Raw genomic sequence first — 23,114 nt, 5'->3', positions numbered from 1 at the left:
CAACTCACATACTAACAGTCAGAATATATTTGCTCACACCAAAGAGAGGTCTCTCCAGTGTTAATGGCTCTATTTTATGCCAACATTGATGAGTTTAGCGTATCAAAAACTACTTTGGGCTGATTAACTCCATAACATTTTAAGAAAAAAAATTCCCCAATTCCACATTGCATGAGTTAATTTGGAAATCATAAAGTTTTGGGGGAAATTATGAATAAAAAGAGTTCATATTTATACCAATATTTGTTTCATGCTATTGATTGTTTTTTAAAATACAAATCAGTCAAGTTGAGGTCAGGTTTTGTTGTAAATACCTCATGACTTTTAAGTACTTAACACTCCAGCTCATCCAATTACCATAATGACGACTTTAAATCTCAAACAGTAACTGACCTTTCACCTTTCCTTATACAAACCGAGACCATTCTAGGGAGTATTTTCAAACAGTCTACCTTTCTAAAGTGGATGTAAAAATAATACTGTAATCCTGTAAACAAGAATGACAAACAAACAATGAGGTAAATTTAACTCCTAGTAAGTGACAGCGAAATGATCATCATCAAACAAGACTTTAACAGCACTAACATCTTGGTCTGTGCTGAAGCGTGATAGAAGATCTGTGCGGAATTCAGACGCACTCAGATTGATTTGTCGAAACTGTCGTGTGTCACTGTGAAGTGAGAGCAAGCGTCACGTGCTTCCTCTTGTAAGTGTAGATGAATAAAGGTCAGTGGGCTTGCAAGTGTCCGGGTGCTAAGCACTTTGAGACCATGAGAGGTCAGCCACTTCTCCTCAAGCATATAGTAACATGAGGTGACTAAAGCTGCCTCAGCTCCTCCACTGCTCCTGCCACCGTCACTCCAGCAGGCCAGTGTGTCAGTCCAGCGGAGGGGAAGTGCAAACTAGACTGTCAGTGCCCTCAGCAGAGAGTGACATCTTCTCAGAGCACCCTGTAGCCGGGACGTTCAGGTGTGACACTGCGGAGCTGGAGCGTGATTGGCACTTTCTGCTGACTCGGACGAGAACCTCAACTCAGTGAAGTGATGACGATAGAAAGGGGAGGGAGGAGGGTTTATGATGGAAGGTGGAAAGAAGTAGAGTGGATGGTGATGATAATGCTGACAACAGGAGATGATGTTTTTGGTGTTTAGGTGCTGATTCCACACCTCATGAGGTCAAAGAAGCATGAGCTACAATGATGAATAGTGACGAGAGGCTGAAAGGAGGAGGCTTCATTGTGCTGAAAGTTAGGGAGCTGAGGAGAAGAGAAGCCAACAACTATCAGATAATCAGAACTCAAAATAAAGGTGGATACACTTCGACCGTGATCTTGAAATGTTTCCCTGTTCACTATTGGTGCAGGAAATGTTTGCGTGGCCCTCTTGTGGTGACTCATACGGCTTTGGAGCATTATGAAACAGATCGAACATGAAGAGCTAGGGGGTCACTATCTATTTATAGGTATGATCTCATATCCAAGTTTTTAATCCTGCTCTTTATATACACACAGAATCCAGAGTGATGTAACAGGTTTGCACAGTTTGTGTTGTTGAATCAGACGACACGGTATTGCTGTGTAGCCCGACAACATCTGAGGAGTTTAAGGTGCGAAATGCAAATCCGGGAGAATCAGGGCAAGAGAATTTGACAGCATCACAAGAGAAAAGGGACGCTTTGATGTTGTTTATTGAATCACATATTTGCGGTCGATTATAAGACTGTCCATCAAAGCAACCCAACCGCCTCCTGCACACATGAGCAGCACACCTTTGTTCAACCCTAGTTATTGTTACGATCAGTAAATAGACATGATCCTGTTATTGTCGCCACAATAAAGCTGTTAAAATAATCCAGGCTACTTCAAGTTAGCAAGCATTTCCAAACAAACCTCATCTGATAAGAAATTGCATTCCATTACATGTATAATTCCGACATACACAGTATATGAATCATCTCATATAAAACTATCCTATTTATTAAATATAGAACAATCTCCAGGTAAGATCACAATTTGCTGATTAATCTGCTGAGATTACATTACATCCTTAAAAGCTTTCAGTTTGTCAGCATCTCGTGTCATGTATACAGGCATTATCAATGGTGATTCCTAACTCACTGTGAAATAGAGCTAGGCAATGTTTATGCTAACACAATCAATACAGCACGCGTTAAAAGAGCGATTATAATCTCAATAAATAATCGTTATTATAAAACTAAATCCATACATTTGGTTTAGCAAACCACTAGATGGTGTCTGTATCTTTAAGGATCCATAGAGTTGACGCAGAAGAACAAAAAAAATACTGCAACAGTTTGATTGGCTGAAAGCTGTGAATGGCAGACAATAATAATTAACATTCAAGTCACAGCACTGCAGTTTCATTCAGACTGTGGAGCCTCCGAACTGAAGTGATACCCGACTCGACCACTGGATGGCGTCAGTAGTATCAATCCTGAATAGGGTTCTGTCATGAGGCACAGTGTTGACGTCACACAAATGCAGCGCAGACGTAAAGGGAGAACACCATGACTTCAGAAATACATTCAGCGATCATACATTAGCTGTCCACGTGATGTAAACAAGAATGGTGAGGAGGTTTGACACATATGACAGACTCCACAACATACCGCAAGCAGAAACAAGTAAGAAAAACGTCTTGATTTAAACAGAATGAACATTTTTGAAATAAAAACGTGACTTGCAGTGCATTATGGGAGTGACTTCTACCAGTGTAATGATGTCTCAGTTTAACTATATTTTAACTAGCGATTATGTGCTTTTAAAATGTGTCATTATTCATGACAAAGTAGTGATTAATTTGTTAAAAATACACAAATGAAATGCTTTGCAATGAGCAGTGAGTTTTTGTTAATATCTGTTGATGATGACCACAATAAACGTGAAACAGACTAGCAGGATTTATAATTCTGAGTTGTCGCTCCAAAATATGAGGCCAAGATACTTGATTTGAAGGGTTCCATTGCTGCCGCGTTTTGAAACGTTAAATATTTAGTCTTATATGTGTCTGTTGCAGCAGCTCAGTCCATAATGACGATAAGGAAATATAAATGCAGACACAAAACACAGCCCCTGCTAAATGCTACTTGTGTATTCACATGGATAACAGTTCTTCTCGTGGGATAGAAAACACATCATAGTTTGGCACAGAAACATGATATGACAAAGGAAACTACTAAGTGAAGTAATGCTGGTAATAAAAGTCATGTATTTACTGTCATCTAAACGGATGGATTTGATCCCCTTACACCACTGTTTACTGTTAAAAGAATTAATATTTGCTTTGATTTGATTGTCTACAAACCCAGACGGGCACCACACAGAAACCAAATGAAGAAAATCAAATTTTTAAATGTCAACAGATATATAAACTCTAGAACTGACTAACAAGCATGTTTGTTCCATACGACCCGCACTCCTGAAACATTTGGAGGAAAGAAAGTTCAACCCACAAGCGACTATACTAGTTTGTTGAATACACAGTAATAAAAAAGGCACAGAAATACAAGCCCACAACGGACCCACAGTAGTGGAGCAGAAGCTGCAGGTCAGCAGATGAGACGCTAGAGGTTTTGAAGCTTCTTTACATTTCTATGTCCTGTTCGAGCCCCAAAGCTGGTGCAGCATCAGGAGAAACGCTCGGCTCCGCCCACTCTACTGTGTCACAGCGGTTTTCTCCAGCGTCGTTTGGTTCGGGTCGTCGGTCTTGTCCAATCTCACCTCTCGAGGTTTTGACAAAGTACTATTTTTCACTTCTGACTTCACACTCACGCTTCTTGTAGAGTCCTGCTTCGCTTCAGTCTTGTGGGCAGAGTTTTGGTGGACAGGGGGCGCCATTCTCAGGCCAGTTTTCCCTCTAGGCAGGCGAGGGTCTTCTCCAATGTTGACGGTCAGGTTGACGTAGAGCGGCTCCAGCTCTTTGGAAAGCAGCTCATACGTCAGGGAGTTGAGGCCGTCTGACCGCCAGTTGAGCCGGGTCCTTTTCAAAAGGTCAAATCTAAGAAGGAGAGAAAAGAGGTGGGTAGATGGAGGATGGAATTAACTGGCATGCCCATATATCCAGTCCAGGTTTTGCCCCGGGAGAATAAAAAAAAAAAGTAAAACACTGACTGAGAGACTCGCACAGACCTAGCCAAAGTACGGCCCCAGGCCACATGCGACCCCTTTCTTCTGCCCTCTTGAGAAAAAATTATAAATAGAATTAATGAATTTATTCACAACAACAAAGCAATATTAAAAGACTGGAATTATTCTTAGCAAATTAAGACAGTGAATTCCCCTTAGATTTTTGTATATTCATTCCCATTTATTTATTTTTAGAAAATGTTCACTATGTTACTGCAAATAATGTTCACATATATATAAATCATTAAAATCAATGTGAAACTGATACTCTTGTATTTATATTTACTAATTTCTTAGACAAAGTAAATAATACTTTTCTTCATTTGACGTTTCAGCATCTGACTTCAAAACCAGACTCATGTGTATTACAAAATGTAGTTGTAGTAACGGCCCTTTAAAGGGATCCCAGCATGAGAAGTTCAATACACACCTGCGTGGATTTTGCTCGTTGCCTCTGTCTCCACGGTGCTTGATCATTTTATAATGGCCGATGGCCACTGGAGGGCGCACTATCTTCATGCCAGAGAGACGCACTCTATTTTTGCAGCACAGAGAAACACTTTCAAACCCTTTTCTCCGAGGACGTGGGAACATTATAGTGAAAGGGTTATACTAACTTAAAAAATAAAGTATGAGTGCACATGAGAGATGGACGGATGAAGTTACTCACGAGTCCAGAGCAGTGGAATGGGATATGAAAACAGAAGATGAGTGGGTTAAAGCAAATGGTAGATGAAAAATGTAGAACTGAGATGAGATTAGAAAGCGTGACAAAAGGACAGTGAAGATGACAGTACAGCTGTTTACCTGGCAGCAATGTCATCGTCTTCTCCACCCCATCCCCAGTACTGGTTCGGGAAGCCGTTCATCTTCATATACTGATCCGGTGTGACCGCGGAAACGCCGCCAAAGTACTGCGGATATGGGAGCCTGTGAGGAAGAAGATGGATATGAGAATGTGAGAATATTATAATATATAATATTATAAATATTAGAATATATTATTCATTGACGTGCATTCACACTGACCTGTATCTGAACTTGTCCATGGCCACAGACAGGTGGGTGGGAAACTGCTTGTTACAGCTGTAGGTGTTGTGGTCATTCTCAGGTAAGAGGTCGACGTCGTGGAGGAAGATGCAGCTCCAGTCTTCATCTCTGAGAGCTTCACGCACGCCGACGTTCAGCAGCTTGGCTCGGTTAAAAGTGCCGTTGCCCCACTGGAGTGCAAAAGACAATTCACTCATCCAGTGCAGGCTGTGATGACTCAACAGTTCTTTTGACACAGACAGACTTTGTCTTCAGTTTTGTTCCTGTGAACTGTGCGATCCTTTTGCAGAGTGAAAGTTAGTCACAGGAAATCCGCTTTGAGAAACGTAAGCGGTCTCATTCCGGGCTTTGGACAGATGAGGTGATTCAGTCCTCGGTGTGACATATGCTTTTGATAATCATCCTGCCACTGCGGTCACATTTGAAAGGTTTATCCGAGAAAATTCCAAAACCAAGTGACAGCAGAGAATGGGCACTTTGTACTCATACAACTATCAAAGTAGTAATGTTTTATTTCTTTTTTAACTCACTCCATTTCTAATCTAATTTATTTGATAAGAAACTGTTTTCATTATAGTTAGACGTGTTGTTAAGCAGCAGTTTTAACAGGAATCTCACTCATTACCGGGCTGCAGCAGTCAGCGAGTGAGACCACTGGGCTGCTCCGTCCTTCCGGTTACATCTCCTGCCCTTATCAATGTGAAAAATGATAAAAGGCTAGAGGGGAAAATATGTTCCAGTAGATATCATTGCAGGGAATTTAGCGTTCTTGCCATGCTATATGTAGTCACCAGTTGGAAAACGTTTTTCGCAGCGAATCTAGAAGAATCTAGGATATGCAACATGTTTTGAGTCATTACAAACTTCTTTGTTTGCCACATAGTTCCACGTGAATTTCCACACTGCGGGACAAATGGGCTTTTAGCTAGGAGGGCGTCTGCAAAACATGAAAAAATGGACATCCAATTCTTGACTGTATCTTGGCGGCCAAACTACGGTTGAGAATCCGGCGTCCATTTTTTCATGCTTTGCAGACGCCCAGACGCTCTGCTAGCTAAAAGCCATCCAACTGTCAAACCATTGTCAAAAACTCAAAAAGTTGACGGCCTGTTATTGAAATCAAATCAAAATGACTTGTTTTTAACAATTCCACACCCTTTAAACCACAGTCTATCTATAATTGGAGTCATAACGGGGTTAACTAAAGTATGACGATAGACGGATTCATGGCAATGAACCAGTTTGACCAAATTGTAGGTGAGTACCTGCTGCACGATATAGATGCTGTAATGAATCTGCTGTCGCTGAAGGAAAGGGTGGAGGTGATAAAGGAGGGCGCGGAGGTGTGTCTGACGGTTCCGGTACGGAACCACGATGGCAGTGTGATGACGGGGTTCACAGTCTGGAGGTCTGTAGCGTCCGCCTGGTGTCACTAAAGGGTTTCTCTGTCTGATTTCCTCCAGAGACAGAGGTGAGTACAGTTGAACGGACACCGGTCCCACTGCAAGAAAAGGAAGGAAACCCTTTAATAGTGTGCCGGAGTTCCCAACACCCCCCTGCACTCCACTCACCCAGCAGCGGTGAGGGGATCTGGCAGTCTCTCAGTGGTTGTCCAGTGGCGGGGGGCCCGGTGCCAGAGTTATGCGGTGGGGGAGGGGGTGCACCCAGATGACTGAGGTTGGTGTACACGTCATGTGGTCGTGAGTAATCAAATTCTGGCTCTGTGGTGTGAACCAGGACAGACACCAAGCCTTTGAAGCCCCCCAGGGAGAAGTAGAGCACAAAGGCAAACTGGAAGCCCATCAGCATGGCCAATGTGCACGGTGAGTCCAGGGAACGTCCACAACACGCCATAATACACAAGTGTGAGGCCTCGCACAAGGAAAGTGAATGGGAGCAGGGGAAAGTGAGTGGAGGCAGGATGACGAGGGGAATGATGGCGGAGAGGCAGGAGGAAGGAGGGGGAGGGAGGCAGCGTTGAGAGAGCTCAGGCGTGCAGGAGGCGGTCCATCAGTAAGAACGGCTGGAAGTAGTGGTGAAGCTCAGTGGGCACTGCCATCACCTTCTGACCATAGACCAGCTGGGGAGGAACAAAATATTTATTTCAACGCTGTCTGAGGTTTATGAATGTTTAGAGTTCCATAGTTAGGAAATAGATGCGGAAATATAAACAAAACAAATTTTACACTTATATTTCACTTTATTCTGTTTCTGGTTCTATTGGACAATTTCAATAAAGTGTAAATATGTAAATAAAGGGGGTGGGGTGTAACCCAGCTACTTGGGGCGAGAGCAGCTTGGACAGGTCTTCATTCTGTTTAGACTGACCTCTGCGTGTTTTGGACTCTAAGTTGCATTACATACCGTCTTCAAAATGATGGCATTAAAATAAGCCCCAGCTGAGGAACGGATCACTCCATCTCTCTCCTCCTCTTTCTCCTTTCATCTTCTTGTGTTCTGCAAGACAAATGAGATTATTAAACTGGACCTCGTCCAGGATCGACTTTCTATTCGGCTTTCAGATCAATTGAGGGAGGATCTTGAAGCAGGAGTCTCTCTTCCCAGCATGTCAAATCTGATCACATATGAACGAGAGACTGATGCATGCGGATGAAAGTTGACCACAAAACAGTTCCTTATGGTGGAAGACGCTCCAGGACGACAACATGCATTGGCAAAAGCGAGGATCTGGGTTTGTATTAAAGGCTATTTCTGGCGTGCACACATGAGATGTGGCAGCTATAGACTCACCAGCACATCCCTGCGACGATGTAAATCCAGCCCCCAGCCTTCATGGACAACCGACGGGCCGCTGCCGTCAAGCACAAGCGGTGGACCGAAACAAAGCGACTAGCCTCTCTATCTTACGTCTCCTCTCCAAATCTGCCATCAAAAACGCAATGTTTCGGCTGCTTCCTTGTCGTGTGAACAGTGACAAGCGCAATCGCACGCAGGGTCATGACAGCATCAGCGACCAAGTGTCAACACAGACAAGTGAGCTGCTGCTGCCGCTGCGTCCTCCGCTGTCGGGATGACGGCGCGCTGCGGTGACGTCATGACGGCCATATTTGATAAGGGCACTTGACGTTGCTGCTTCCATTGTTTTGATTTTTTTTTTCTGCGTTTATCCTGCATATTGACTTTATGTGGAAGAACCAAAATACCTTGAATACTATTTTAAAATACTGCAATTTTTTTCATTAAATTAAAGCGGCAACATGTAGGATTTGGACATAAATAGATTATTTTCAGATTTCCTGAGATGACAGGTTTCATTTTGAACAGTCCAAAGTCCCGGAGTCAGACTCTCCAGCTCTCTGTTAAACGCTCCCTTGGAGTATGTAGCTTTCCCATGGCGGGCCGTCTGAGGCCTGTTCTGAGAGTGGCGTCACAGCCCCAACTCCACCCCCACCGCAACACTTTACAGCAAAAGGGCAGGGCTACCTTGGCAGCAAGCTGAGTTCAATTTACACTGTGGCAGAAGCAAGAGTTCATAGTGAGGAGTCCAAGAAGAGAGAGCGTGAAACCCACTGAGCAAGATCTCTGACAAGAGTCAATATAGATGCATGGAGATGGAGAGAACTGAGAGCTACCAACGGATTTTCTTCTGATTCTGAAGTGGCAATGTTTCCACTTGACTTGTAAGTTAATTTTGTGTTCATTGCTGTCTCTGTTGTGTTGGCAAATCATGAAACAAATGTCCATATGCTTGTTGTTTGTATGTAAGTGCAGTGTATATATGTTTGCAGTGAAACAAGTGAACTGCGGTGCTAAAATGGGATAGATATACTTTGTGTATGGTGAAAATAGTTTATCAATAAAATGATTGCCAGCGAAAATGACTTCTTCACGTTCTAACACAGCTATGGATGTTTGTCATATTGCACTGTCGAAGCGTACAGTGAACATATAGCTGGCCGAACCGATTAGCCACGATGCTAATAACGGCCTGGAAGGCATTCTTTGTGCTTCCCGCGGGTCTTGGCTGTGTTATCAAATGTGGGGAACTTATTTTTGAGATGATAACAAGATGTCAGTGTCCGTCAGTCATTTTATTGCGTTTATCACGGTATAGTGTAGATATATCCAGCAAAACGTTGTTGATTCACTGTCATTTGCAGTGTTTATGGTCCATCTGGTTTGGACAAGTGTAAGATGTTATATCTCATGTTCTATCTGTAGCTGCTGCCGTTGAGTCCTCTGATCTACAGACCTGCTGGGAGCTGCTGAGAGATGCGACCAGCGCCACATTTCCTCATCCCTGACGGTTGTTCAGGAACTGATTGAAGAAGAGTCGTTTCTAACTCTGATGTCTGTGTCCACAGTCAACTCGAAATAAACGTGTGAATGGATGTTTTGATGCTCACGCTGATCGCTGTTTGTGTGCTGCTGTTGTCGGCTGGAGCTCGGACAGGGATGAGGCGAGTCTGGGACAGAGCGTTACTTGGTTTATGACTTTGTCACAGCCAAACTGCACAGAACCGCACATTCAGAGCTGGACACGCACCGGGCACCTCTTCACTTCTTCTTCCGAGAGAGATGTGTCACTCCCCCGACAACCCCTCCCACATGCAGCGGCCGCACACAAACATGCATACACGAACAGCACACCTCCAGCAGACACTCTACAATCACTCCTACAACCCTCATAACTAAAAGATACACGGTCAGCAAAATGTTCAAACTGCCCCCTTTGCTTCATTCTGAAACATGAGTCACAATAAAGTTTTATCATCTGGGTCCGTCGGTTTTGCAGCTGCTTCCGCCTCTTGCTGGATCCTGCCTCTCCTCACTCACATGACGGAGCTACGTCTCTGATGTTGAATGATAGATGCTTCTAGAAGTTGCCTTTGCAAGTATAAGCTGGACAGTGTTGTGTATATTACTTTCTGTGATTATATTTTTCGCTGTTTCGTCACGGTCTCTGCTCATAAACAAACGTGGGATGGGGGCGGGACCATGGACCCAGCTTTACAACAGCCTGCAATTACACTCATTTACCTGTGGCGCCGCCAAAAGCAAATATTTTCAATCCTGCCTACAGCTGCTTTAAAATAAACAAGGCAAATAATGAATCAGCTGCGTTTTATATATATCACATTAATGATTTCAAAAATAAATCAGACGACTGTTAAGGCGGCTCAAATGCATCACATGAAGACACCATGTTTTTCAAAACCACTTCCTTTATTTCTTTCGCACTGTCAGACGCAGAGGTTTCAGTCATTTTCTGACTTGGCGTAGCAGAATGAAAATGTCTTTATTCACATGCAGCTCGTTCGAATACAGGGCAGAGAAAGGACAGAATACTTCTTAAGCTCCACTTGTGTTCAAAAACAAAGTAGCTCAACAGTACCCAAGCGTAAGAAGCGCGACCAAATATGTGCAAAACTATGCATCAACACTATCTCAGTTCATAGCATTATGTGAACACACTACTTTTATTGTCTCAAGTGTTACACTAGAGACAAGCACCTGCGAGTTTAGTGTCCATCAAAGAAGTAGAGGAAATACCTGCAGCAAGTTTTTGGTGAAGCCACACTGTAACAATTTATTGTACTTATATTAGTGACGGTTTTATATTTAGTCCGGTTTGGTAGTTAAATTAAATAAAGAGAATGTCGGGAAATTGTCTCTGTGATATTGCATGTGTCCTACCAAAGATATAAACAAGATCTCTCACCAGTAAGTGACAAACAGCACCTTAAAATATTCATCTTGTATGTCTTTGCCAGCCGTCAGTCATCCCAATATTTAATATAAGTAGCAGGACATTCAGAAGAACAACAAAATGGGCTCGTTGTACATTGTTAATTCAAGTCAAAATAAAGAGTCCATACGCACTCTGCCTCAACATTTTTCCTTCTACGTCTGTATTGTTAGTGATTCTCTACGTTATTTTGCTCAGGTAGACATAGATGAAGGCCAAACAAATCTTTAAAGCTCTGTCTTGGCCAAAGGTTAAGGATCACACCGCCAACAATGGAATTCTCAGGTGGCAGTTACAGCTCATTAATTGTGCTTTCAATGTTACAGACAAGGGAGTTGATGCATTTTGGTGCTTAAAATGGTGTCATATGGGTCTCAACGGGTGCAGTCTTCTTCATTCAAGACATTTTTCGGTGCCATTATTCAGTAGTGAAAAGTATTTTCGAACACAATTATCGACTATTTTCAATCCTTAAGAATGTCCTCTGAGAGAGGACAAAGAGGAGCTGATCCCCCTCCCTTTATATGATGTCTTTCCTTCAGTCTTCTCAGTGAGAGTGTAAGGGATGGAGAGATGGAGTTCTTGACCTATATTCCTCTTCCTTTCCGTGTAGAAGCCAAGTGTCCAACTTATCTACGGCTGAGTCTCAATATCTCTACCTAGACGCCTTGTTTAACTCTCCTAGGCAGACACTGACATGTTCCAAAGCCACAGTCTCCTTAATGTGTTCAATTGTCCACACCCACTCCTGCTTTGTTGTCTTTCTGTGCTCCTCCTGATTCAGGTCAAATCTAAATGATACTGAATGCAGCCAAACTGCGGTGTTTCGGGTTGATCCAAAACTTTTGCCCAAGACAGAAAAACATCACATTTTTACAGCAAAGGGAGACGCATGACTGCAAAATTTATTTTGGTGTCCCTTTATATTCAACTCCGATGAATAAAAATAATCACATAAAATAGCATTCTGACACATTATTCTTTTCCCTTAATTTAACTCTCCCTTGCTTTCATGTCTTTGATTCACTCATTCACTCGTGTTTCTACTTCTTGTAGTTTCCAAATTGAATAGACAGTCGGTCGCTGACGCAGCGGAACGTGGCGGGCTGCACCTCCCAGTAGTTAACAGGGTTTGCGAACAGGCTGATGCCGTTGTAGAAAGCTCTCTTTATTCCAAAACCACGAGGACAGAAGTCGTCAATGCCCACTTGGCTGATGTAGTTGGAGTGAAGGTACACCACCTTCAGGAGAGAGATGACAAAACAACATCAGTTTAGAGGTGATTCGATGGAATTTGAATTCATTATAAGGGGTAATGTCATTCACCTGCAGATATTTCATCTCCGGAAGGCCTTTCGGGACACGGCTGAGACGGTTGTTGTCCAAATGCAGCTCCCTCAGTCTTGGTAGAAAAGACAAGCTGCCATTCTCTATGTGGCGGATGTGGTTGAAGCCAAGGCCCAATCTGGGGAATAGGGAAGAGAAGGTGGAGGTGGGGGGGTGACATGATTGAGCTTGTGCTGATCACAATGTTGAGCACTGACCCATTAAAATGACTAAGAATTCAAAATAAATTAATGACTTTTTCAGGATAATATTTGAGATTGTGTCTAATTGTAAACTTTTTTTTTCCACCACCATACGTGCGTTTAAATGAGCCCCTTCTTTGACTCTTCATTTGTTTTCAGTGTCACTGCCAGCATACCTGTAGAGGTTTTTGTAGCGCTTCAGGTCTTCCAGTTCAACCGCCTGGATCTGGTTGTGATCCAGATGGAGCTCGTGGAGACTCTCGGGCAGATCTAGAAGACAGATATGTCACACATTTTTTTTTACCTGATTCTATCTTCTCAACAAAGACATCCATTGACAGTTTGGATGAAGTGGAAGCAGATGAAACAAAGAACATAGGAATATAGGGTCCTGGGCCTGGCCTGGAACGTCCTCCCAGATGGATATTCCCAACTCAGTTTGTGGGAAGCGGGACTTGGAAGTGGGACACTCTCTCTCATATTCCAGCAATAAATTTCCAAACTTAATTTCCTGTGCCGCCTTTAAAAAGTGGCCAGCAGCGTTTTGATGCCAAGGTTTTACAGATTTCAAAGATTTCCGCTCTGAGCAGAGACAGCTGTTACCTTTGGGAACGCCGGTGAGTTTGGCTTCAGATATGCGCAGGTAATTCAGTTTGAGTCCTTTGAAGGCTCCGGGCTCAAAACCACTGTTATGGATTGGATTTGCTCCCATCTCTGAAAGACAGACAAAACATCCACGGTATGTCAAAAACAAACATCCCTTTTAATCGGCTAAATCTCCAACTGTTTTGGTGAGCATCGCCGGCCTGGTTTAGCTTTCAGTTTCCCTGACCTATGCAGTTCATGTTGACCAGTCCGGAGAAGGCGCCAGATTCCACCCTTTTGATGCGGTTTTCGTGGATCCTCATCTCGATCAGGGAGGCAGGCAAGTTCCTGGGGATGGTGGTCAGCAGATTTTTGGAGAAATACAGCTTCTGCATGTTTTTCAATGGGATGAACGCCCTTGGGTGGACTTTGGAGATGTGGTTGTTCCTCAGAGACAGGCCCTGAAAATCAAATGATATTTTAGAAATCAGATGTCCATTGAGCACTTCCCTCCATCCATTTTCTTCTGCTAAGCTGAGACTTCCCTCTCATGCTCCACATCTTCTCACCTAAAGGTTAGACTCTCGTGATGGCACCATTTCTTACATCACAATGCTCGTGTCACATGACCCATTTTTCTCTTTGTATATAATCTGAAATATATCCTGGCTGTGATAATTTCATTCCTTTTACATATATGTTTTTTTTAAATAAATAATACAGAAGAGTAAGCTTCACATGAGTGATGTAAAATAATATAAAATGAAACATTACTGAGTTAATCCTAAACCTGAGAAGAAAAGGAAGGAAAATAAATAAATAAACTGAAATATGATGGCACCCAATGAGGTCATCAAGTTAGGTATTCGGGGTGGTCCCATATCTTTGCCAGAACTGTAATATCACCAGCACAGCATGAAGAAAAGCACCTTTTTGACAAACCAAATTCACATTAATTAGGATCTCGTCAATCTGCCAGTTCTGAGTGACGCTTGGAAAAGTGTGTGGGCCGAGGTAAACAAGTCTACATGAACGTGTTATTGTGTAATGTCATGTCTGGTTTTTCCAACGCTGGCAGCCTCAATATTGCTCTTAGTCAGTTGCTTTGAATGCCAGCACGATACGTCTTTTAGCGAAAGGAGGCCAACTGGCTTCGGGCTCAAACTTTCACACAATAGAAGCCCTCAGACCAAACACTGTTAGATGGGCGATGAGAAAGGAAATCAAGGTCTGAATCCTGAGATGAGTGGAGTGTAATAAAGACACTCCTGACAAAAAGGAGTCACAAAAACGAGGCACTCACATAAAGGTTCGCCAGGCCTTTGAAATCATTTTCTTTTAGCTCAAAGATGCGGTTGTTTTGCAGGTCCAGGAACCTCGTGTCAGGTGGAATGTTTCTTGGCACCTCCGTCAGACCTGGAGACAAACCCATCAAAAACACACAAGGAAGCTACGCGCCGTTTAACACCTCCATGGGTGACTGTCAACCAACACCCTAAAACCAGGAAACTCACTCTAAAGGCATGCTTTGCAGACATAAACTTTGGGAAATAAATAGCCGACACGTGTGTGTTTTAAACCTCAACCTCACCCGAGATTAAAACCATCCCCGAACCAAACACAATGTTTAACTTGGTTCCTCTGCTATTACTATAATGAGAGATGGACCTAGACACAACCGTGGAGGTCACACACAGACATCAGAGAAGCACCAGAGAAGTAGAGAAAAGTGGAGTCATAAGTTATTTTGGATGACAAATCTGTTCGCGGTAACTGACCTAGAAGAGAGGGAACTGATTTTATACCTTTGGGAGATGAGTTCTGTGAATTTTAAAGCTTTTATTTTAATCAATCATTTGATCATTGACTTTTGGGCTCGAGATCTTTCAAAAGCCTCTCTGCTTTATAATTACCCTCCAACAGTTTCCCTAAATTGGGTCGAAGTGGAAGATTCCACCTGCTTTCTTCCACTGAGTGATATTTGGGAAATGACCGGGCACACGCACAAACAGAAAGCCCAGTGGTCATTAGCAGGACCACATCACTGAGCCACGTGGAATTGTGTGTTCGAGATGTGGCCAGCGGGTTTCAGTGAAGGGCAGTACCCATGATGCAACCCGGTCAGCTGTGGAGCAAAAGCCAGACGTCCCACTGGGATCCTTGTGAGCCGCCAACCACATCTGACCCGCAGGACTCTGCTCGCAGTTGTCCATCTACGGTTAGGTTTGGAGCTACAGCTCTGGCTGAATGGTGCCACACCCTTCAGGATCAAACTTTAAACAGCTTCATCTCACGTTAACTTCAACTCATTTCCGTTTATGATAGTGCCTTGTTCTGCAGATGACAGGGAGCGACCTTGGATTATGACTTCTCTGGTACCAGTTGCCATTAACGTGCAAAAAAGCTCCACTGTAACATTAAGTGGATTCAAATTGCTTGAAATATTTATGCAGGCCAGCCGACACCTGCGGTTTTCTATAGGCCTCCAGACCGCAGGAAGCCCTCAAACATTCATGCAGCCAGTAGACCCCAGAATGCTTTTTCAACAGACCTGTAAAAACCTCCCCGAGCACCTACAGTTGATCAACTGAGTCCTTCTCCCACAGACCACAGGACTTTAACTCTTAATTGCCGAAGCTCGCTGACTCCCCCGACTTCAACGCTTAACATCACGCAGGGATGCACGCTGAGAGGAGACAGACGCCACCACCAAAGTACTTCTGCTCTAAATAAGCACTTGACATCTCAGTAATTATACGCTTCCAGATTTATCATCTGCAGAGAGACCAGAGAAAGAGGCTTAAAAAAAGACAACAATTCAACATTATATTCTGAGTGTAAATGAATCGGAATAATAAAGAGTTGGAAGGCACTTTTTTTGGATTTAAAACTCACACCCAATGGAAGGAAAAATAAACTATTTCTGTTTAAGATGACATTGGCACCCACTGTGGGGATTTGGGGGATTCAGAAAGAATGCCAACCAGGAGCTGGTCATGGTACACCACCACAGTGCTCTGTGGTGGGCCAGCCACCAAGGATAGACATGTCAATATGTCAAGTTAAATCTTATCTGACTTCTGTGGAAATGTGGTCCACACCTCAAGCTGTCATGGAGGACATTCTATGAAGCCCAGATGGCTCGGCTTTTGCATCATCTGTCAAGCCAATGGAGAATTGTTGAGTACCGTGCTATTATTAGATTGTTATATAATAATAGTAATTATTATATAATTGACTACCTTATGTCATGGCACATGTCCCTTGATCTTCACACAAAAACTTCGTCGTCATTGAAGTGGCACCGTTCTGTGTCATGCCATAACAAAGTGCGCCACGCCTCCAAGAGCTAACACAATGGAGCAAACATTGCGATCAATGAACATTACAATGAATACGTGGACTTGGAATCGTCTTAGTCCAAGTACTTGGGCACAGACATCGGAGGCAGTTTGGTTGAGTGGCACAAAACTGCTGACTTAAAATCTATCCACTCGAGGACCCCGTTTCAGCAGCTTTTGAGTGGACGGACCTCTCCTTCTTTTACAAGTATGTGGGCATCCATTACCCCCAAGCTATCATCCCACTCCTGACACCACGGAAAGCGCAACAGCTGACCCTTTGGTTGGAGATTCAGACCCTTCCTTTTATCTTGCAGTCTGTCCAATAAACAATAACACCAATTCTTCTTCAAGGTATTTGCTCTCTTCCCTTATCTCTCCAGTTTGTCTTTGCTCAGCCAATTCTCCTCCTTCTCCAGCAAGTATCAACACACAAAATCTGGAACACCGAGTCTTCAAAGACATTCCATCTCTTGTCAAAATACTCTCAAAATCTCCAGGAGAAATACACTGTAATCCTTTTTTTCTCGGGAAAGGCTGAGGTGTTATACACTCCCTTTGTGATCATCTATTGTTCTGGTTTGCTGACACACATGAATGTGTTGTTACTCACCAAGGTCAGAGCACTGGACAACTCTGAGTCGACAGTGGCAGCCGAAAGGGCACATAGGTACATTGGGCATCTGAAAGCTGTCATCGCCTGAACCTTCTTCATCCTTCATCATCATGTGGTCACTGTCCAAACTGTCCATGGCAAAATCCCAGAAGCCTTTCTGCTCAAAAGGCAGAGTGGAGGAAGGGGGGAGCAGCTGGACCGTGCACAGCATCAGCAGGAGGAAGTAGTGTGGCAGCATCATTTCACCTGCAGAGGAAAAGACATCAGCGGTTCAATTAGATTTTTTTTTTTTGTGCTTTCTGTGACTTCATACGGTTTTGTTCACTCTGGTTAGACAAATAAAAGTTTACTTCGTCTGGATCTTTGCAGCAGACAACAATTATTGAGTTATAAAACATGAGAGGGAGAGACAATCCCTAATGAAGTGTCCTCTCCCCCCTCGAGTTTCACTCACTTTTTCATTGAATGCCATTCTCTTTTCTCTGGGCTTTGACTTATGTTACATGACATACGTTACCCCAGGGCACTTAATCCACCTGGTCAAACTCCAGAAGTGAAAGTGACTAATACCTCTTCACATCACTGTCTGCTCCCTTCATTTCCCTTTCAGTCCTGACCTTGAGAGATGGTTACAAGACGTCGCCTTGCTTGTGGAAAACCTCCCCTTGGCAATCATGTCGTGCCACGAACAAATCCACCATTCATTCATTTGCAGGGAAAAGGCTGAGTGTGAACCAATGTCATAAAACATGGACTTAATGGTGTCATTGCACACACATAGACACTGAGCTGTTGAGGTTATGGTGTTGAAGCTGACCTAGCAGAGCTCAATGACACTTGACATATTCCCGTTCCGAGCAACTGATCCTTGACCCTAAACAAAGAGGCTAATCCCATGGAAGTTAAACTCTATCAAATCCAGACGGCAGGGTGAACAAAAACCTTCTAATCTCTAACCTTCTTGTTGTAATTCCTTTTCTTTATCCAGCGCTGTGTAATCCGACAAGAGGATAGAACATGTTGCATGAAAATGGGCTTTTAAGCAAAAGATCTTAGATATATTTAGCAAGAAGTCGAGTTGGATCAAGAAAATCGCTGTCTCAGGAACAGATTGCAATGACTCCCGTCTCCAAGAGCTGCCTCTTTCCTCTGTCTTTTTACCACTCAAAGATTAAATTTAGAATTAAAATCTTATGTATTGGATCTGTCTCAGGATTTGTTGATTATCTAATAAGAGTCTTGATGAATGTCATGACCACAGCATACAGAGACAAAGAAGGAGCATCCTCGTGGTTTCTCCTACACGAGTTAAAGAGCAATGACTCACACAATTGGGTCATTATCAATATTCCTTCATTATGAGTTTTCACTCACAGTTGTGATTCATGTAAGATCATAATCTAAAGAATGATTTCAATCTTTGGTGTGAATACTTTTACTGCATTTGCTGCTGCTGTAATCCTATTATGTTTGTATCTGTAAATAAATCATCAAAGATGGTTTGTTTCATTTTAATATTGCCTACCTGAGATCTTCGGTTGCGACTGACTTCTCTTCTTGTGTCATGACAACCAGAAAATAAAATTAGGTTTTTATGCTTTACTTTTAGGCTGTTCTACATAGTCAAAAAGCAGTGTGTTATGTTTGCCAGCCCCACAAGGGTAAATATCTCCTGCAGTCTGTTCTCTTGACTGTAAATATACACCAAATTATATCTTTATTCAGAGAGGAGAAAAAAACAACAGTGCAGGGTCAGAGTCAGAAGAATGCTGTTGAAAGGACGCAGTGAGGGCTCGTAGCCTCAATGACACACAACAGAGAGAAGAGCCAAAATGGCATTTCAACTCAACAAGAGGAGCACTGTGCCAAACCTTTTAGGATGTAATAGTCCACTGAGAGGAACCAGAATAGACCAACACCACCTTCAAGTATATACACAGCATGCTGATAAATCCAAACTTAATCCCACCATCAAGTGCTCCTGCAGCTGTAATAACTACTTTCATCCAGGCCGATGTGTTTGTGTGTGTTTAAATTCCACAGGTCGCCCTTCAGTTCAAACATCCGGTCAGAGACAAAAACAGAGCTTCAATCCTGACCGTTGGTTCGCTCGATCTAGAGCCCAACAGTTGTTTTAATGGATGGAAGTGTGGCAGGGAGGCGACTGGGAAAGTGCCATAAAGAAAGGTTGGAAAGGAAACAGAAGTGAGCCGGCCGTGTGTCCAGAGGAATGAGGGATGAAGAGAATTTCTTTAATTGGGCTTTTACTTTATTTGGATAAGTCCCACTTCACCTCATTAGTCAAACTGGGGGAGTGTTCTTAATCCTATGTCAAATATCTCTCGGATTATCTGTAATTTTCCGTGAGAGAAAGGTTTCTTGGAAACACGTAATGAAACTTCATGAATAGAAACATTTACTTATGTCGTCTTCCAGGTGGTTCCATTGGGTGGGTTGAGATGGTGTCACATCATACGCTCATCCGCGCTTCATCATCTTAGCATGTTTGAGTTTCCCACACTCCTTGACTGAGTTCATGTTTCTCATAAGAGCCGCCTTTGCCCCCATCCAGCTAAGCAAATAAATCAAAGGTATACAGGTCGCCCGTGACCACCGGCTCTGCAAGAAAAGCAGTCATCATTACGTCCACACGCATAAACTATTCCCCTTCGTAACAAAACACAACCTGTTTTATTGCGCTACTGCTTTTTGCCACCCTCCAATCGCAAATGTCTCATGATCAGTCATGTCATAAAGCTGCGAGTCAGTTCCCTCTGACTGGTTTCAGTGGAAGTCTGAATAGAGCATTTTAGGTGGAGCTTCCATATGTGCCAGCTGGCACCAGAACGCCGGCGCTGGCGCTGGCAGTAGCCACGTCAACATGCTCAGAGCTCTAAATGCAATCATACTGCTGACTGCGCAAAAGTAAAAAAAACATTTTAAAAAGTATTGTGTTGCAGAAAATAAATCCTGGCTGGTGTCATTTCTCCATGCTCTTTTGCTGTTTTTCCTTTAAATTAGGTCAGACACACTCAAACAAATGGTGAATAGACGGAAAATATTTTTATTGTAGTGAGAAAAAGTGAAATAATCTAGAATAAATTAGAAATTATTTTTGTGCAATGACTAAAAAAAGTAATCCATGAACATATATTTCTTCTGTGATGTGAAAACTTTGCCTGTGTGTCTGACAAAGTACTTTTTGCAACATAAACTATGAACTCCAAGTACAAATGAAAAAGATGCATGCATGAGTCAATTCTAGAAGTTTGTTTTCTGTAAGATTTCTGAGGTTATTAGGTTATTACAACTAAACTAAGATATCGTTCTCATTCTCAGGGTATTGTGCTGCAAATATAGGTATTTACTGTACCAAAAACACCAACTAAGTGATGCTACTTTCACAATTTATCAACTGCATGTCCCCCTTTCTCATAAATGAATCAGACAGACTAAGTTCAGCTTAATATCCAGTCTTCCACTGCCTAGGCGGGTCCTGTGGAAGCGCTCGGGTGGAGTTAACTGCCCGGCAGCTGTAATTTGGTGACTACACCGTCTCTAAAAAAGCAACTATTTGGCAGCTTCCCTGTTGCCGTCTTGCTTGGATGTGGTAGCAGTCAGCTCAATGTTGCATTGAACAGGATTAACCCGAGCGGGACAGACAGGAAAACACCAAAATATATCAGTCAAGAGCATGAAGATAAGTGGATTTAGAGCCAACTGAGCTAGGTATCATAGGGCACAAATGAGAGCTGCCTTTTAGCAAACCTCCCTGAATTCATGATGGGCAGGTGGGTGGACGGATTAACAGTTCTTTGCATTTCCGCTGGTGACACAGCAGGGTGACGTGCTAATAATGGGTCACACCAGTTTTGCCAGACAAGATGACGTCATACATATTGGAAGTTAAAGTGATTTTAACATATATACATCTGAAGACGCCTAATAATATCTATAGGAATCGTACCTGCGCCTCTTCATCTAGCAAGCGTGTCGAACACATTTATAACACTGTTTCAAGGCAAAGTGTCTTGATAATCCATTGTCAATCATATGTTGTTGATGATGTCATCGGTTCCCGCCACGACAATGCACCTTGTGTTCTGACCCCTTTATTTTAGGACCTTATTTTTAGTTGACCACACCAGGCCTTCTCAGCCACAGAGACACTTGTGGGTTTGGCACCACATGACCCTGCCACTGATTCACCACATTTCCCTTCTCATTGAGTCACTTGTGGAGCGATCTGGCCCTGAAACCTTTACACGTGGCCACCATTTCCACTCTAAACACTCTGCTCCCGGGACAAAACCTCATCTCCTTCCTGCCCACTGACAGGATGACATATGGGGATCCACATCACCTGGCCATAGTCAAAACGTTTTTGTTGATAATGTCACCTTAATCGATTGGTAACCATCCTGAGGACCACCTCAACTGATTCCTCACTACAAGGAGAATATCATGTAGTCTCTCATCTCAGCAGTCTGGATCATTTTCTTTCAAAATTGGTTGACAGTGGGTATATATGTTTCCTCTCCGTTGAGGCCTTGTTTCAGGACCACACCTTCATTGACAATAATCCCCACAAAGAGAATCAGCTTGAGACAATGGCAAGAGCATTATATGGGCATCAATCATGCAGAAAAAAATACAGCCAAATTGTCTCCCATTGATGCCACTTACTTCGGACTTTTACAAAATATATTGCAAGGTGAACATTGCTAAGGATGGCTTCAGAAGAAGAGTGAGAAAATGCTGTCTGCTTTAGGTACTGCTGGGAGTCGAACCCCGGATCTTTTGTATGCAGCACAGGCACTTTGACCAACTAAGCCACAGTGCTTTAGCCAACTGCCTCCAAAAAAATGCAGAGTCAGCATCCTTGGATGGTTTGAATCAAAAAGCCTGGAAAATGGTTGAGTTTTAAGGAACTGCTGGGATTTTAACCAAGGATTTACTGCTTACTAGAGAGGCGCTTTGACCAGCTCAGCAACACACCATATTTTGCTATGAAAAAAAGTAAATCAGAAAGCAAAGTAGTTTTGATTAATAAGTTGGATACTATTTAGATCACCTGCTACAACTTGTAGGTCCTGCTGGGAAATGAACCCAGGATCTTCTCTTTACAGGGCAGGTGCTTTGATCAGCCAAGCCACAGCACGAGATGCATGCGTAATTGAAAATATAAATTCCACATTGTAAAACTATTATTGCTCCATGCAACAGCAGGATATAAGGTACCGCACAAAGGTCCGACTTCCAAGAGCCTCATTTCCTTCACTCATCCTGCAACATGACCATGTGCCCTCTGTTGAGATTCAAAGCTGATAGGCTGCAAAGTTCACAGTCATGAGATTGATGAAATGACAAAACCAACAAAAGCATGTCCCCTACCTTTTTCAACAAAATAATTTCCAAGTTTAAGAGATTTCCAAGAGATTCTTCTCTGTGGAGCTTCTCACATTCAGGGATGGTTACAGTATTCCCCGGCGCTCCTCTGACATCCAGCCACTCCTCTCTGCAACTTTCTGTCAAGGCACAAGCGCTGGTCTCAGTTCACACCGAGGAGTGAGAGACGGGAGTGAGGGGGGGGTCAAGCCCAAAAAGTTGACAAGCCAGCCTCTTTGTTGGGATGGGGTGAGGAGAAGTAGGAGGAGAAGGGAGAAAGCTGAAGAAACTATGCTATTATGGGTCCCGGTAGACTGCTGTGGTTTTAAAGTGGCAATTTAAACAAAAGTTAACAAAATTAGCGCCGTGACACAAAGACCACTTAAGAAAGTCAGGCATAAAACGCGGATTAAAGGGAGTACTATTAAGACTTAGCCTCGGGTCAATTCCAATTCCAAATAGCAAAGCGCCAGGCATGTCTGCTTTTTCTTGCTCATGGCCAAAAGCCTGTTGCAAATATTTCTCAGATGCAAAAAGATGACTTGACTTTATCAAGTGACAAACAATAAAGTCAAGTGACAAACTCTCTCTCTCTTTCTCTCTCTCTCATATATATATATATACATAGAGAGGGAGAGAGAGAGTTTGTCAAGTGATATATATATATACAGAGAGAGAGAGAGAGCGACAGTTTGTCACTTGACTTTATTGTTTGTCACTTGACTTTATTGGTCATCTTTTTGCATCTGAG

The 23,114-nt window shown here is 43.0% G+C and overlaps 2 protein-coding genes across 2 annotated transcripts; both read right to left on the bottom strand.

Moving 5' to 3' along the window:
• Positions 1-1,674: 1,674 nt before the first annotated feature.
• b4galt3 (UDP-Gal:betaGlcNAc beta 1,4- galactosyltransferase, polypeptide 3) lies at positions 1,675-8,186 on the bottom strand. Its single transcript, XM_053848637.1, has 8 exons — positions 7,946-8,186; positions 7,559-7,651; positions 6,766-7,274; positions 6,460-6,695; positions 5,174-5,364; positions 4,952-5,074; positions 4,575-4,679; positions 1,675-4,016 (listed from the first exon to the last, which is right to left on the bottom strand). Exons 3-8 carry the CDS (start codon positions 7,046-7,048, stop codon positions 3,674-3,676), a joined length of 1,281 nt encoding a protein of 426 aa, XP_053704612.1. The 5' UTR covers positions 7,049-7,274; positions 7,559-7,651; positions 7,946-8,186; the 3' UTR covers positions 1,675-3,673.
• Positions 8,187-10,378: 2,192 nt separating this feature from the next.
• bgnb (biglycan b) lies at positions 10,379-22,982 on the bottom strand. The gene is made up of 8 exons (XM_053848638.1): positions 22,370-22,982; positions 16,973-17,221; positions 14,322-14,434; positions 13,266-13,479; positions 13,037-13,147; positions 12,610-12,703; positions 12,231-12,369; positions 10,379-12,145 (listed from the first exon to the last, which is right to left on the bottom strand). Exons 2-8 carry the CDS (start codon positions 17,214-17,216, stop codon positions 11,948-11,950), a joined length of 1,113 nt encoding a protein of 370 aa, XP_053704613.1. The 5' UTR covers positions 17,217-17,221; positions 22,370-22,982; the 3' UTR covers positions 10,379-11,947.
• Positions 22,983-23,114: the final 132 nt, after the last annotated feature.

Source organism: Synchiropus splendidus, chromosome 18, assembly GCF_027744825.2.
Source record: "Synchiropus splendidus isolate RoL2022-P1 chromosome 18, RoL_Sspl_1.0, whole genome shotgun sequence".
NCBI classification, from domain to species: Eukaryota; Metazoa; Chordata; class Actinopteri; order Syngnathiformes; family Callionymidae; genus Synchiropus; species Synchiropus splendidus.
This window is presented reverse-complemented; position numbering and strand designations above follow the sequence as displayed.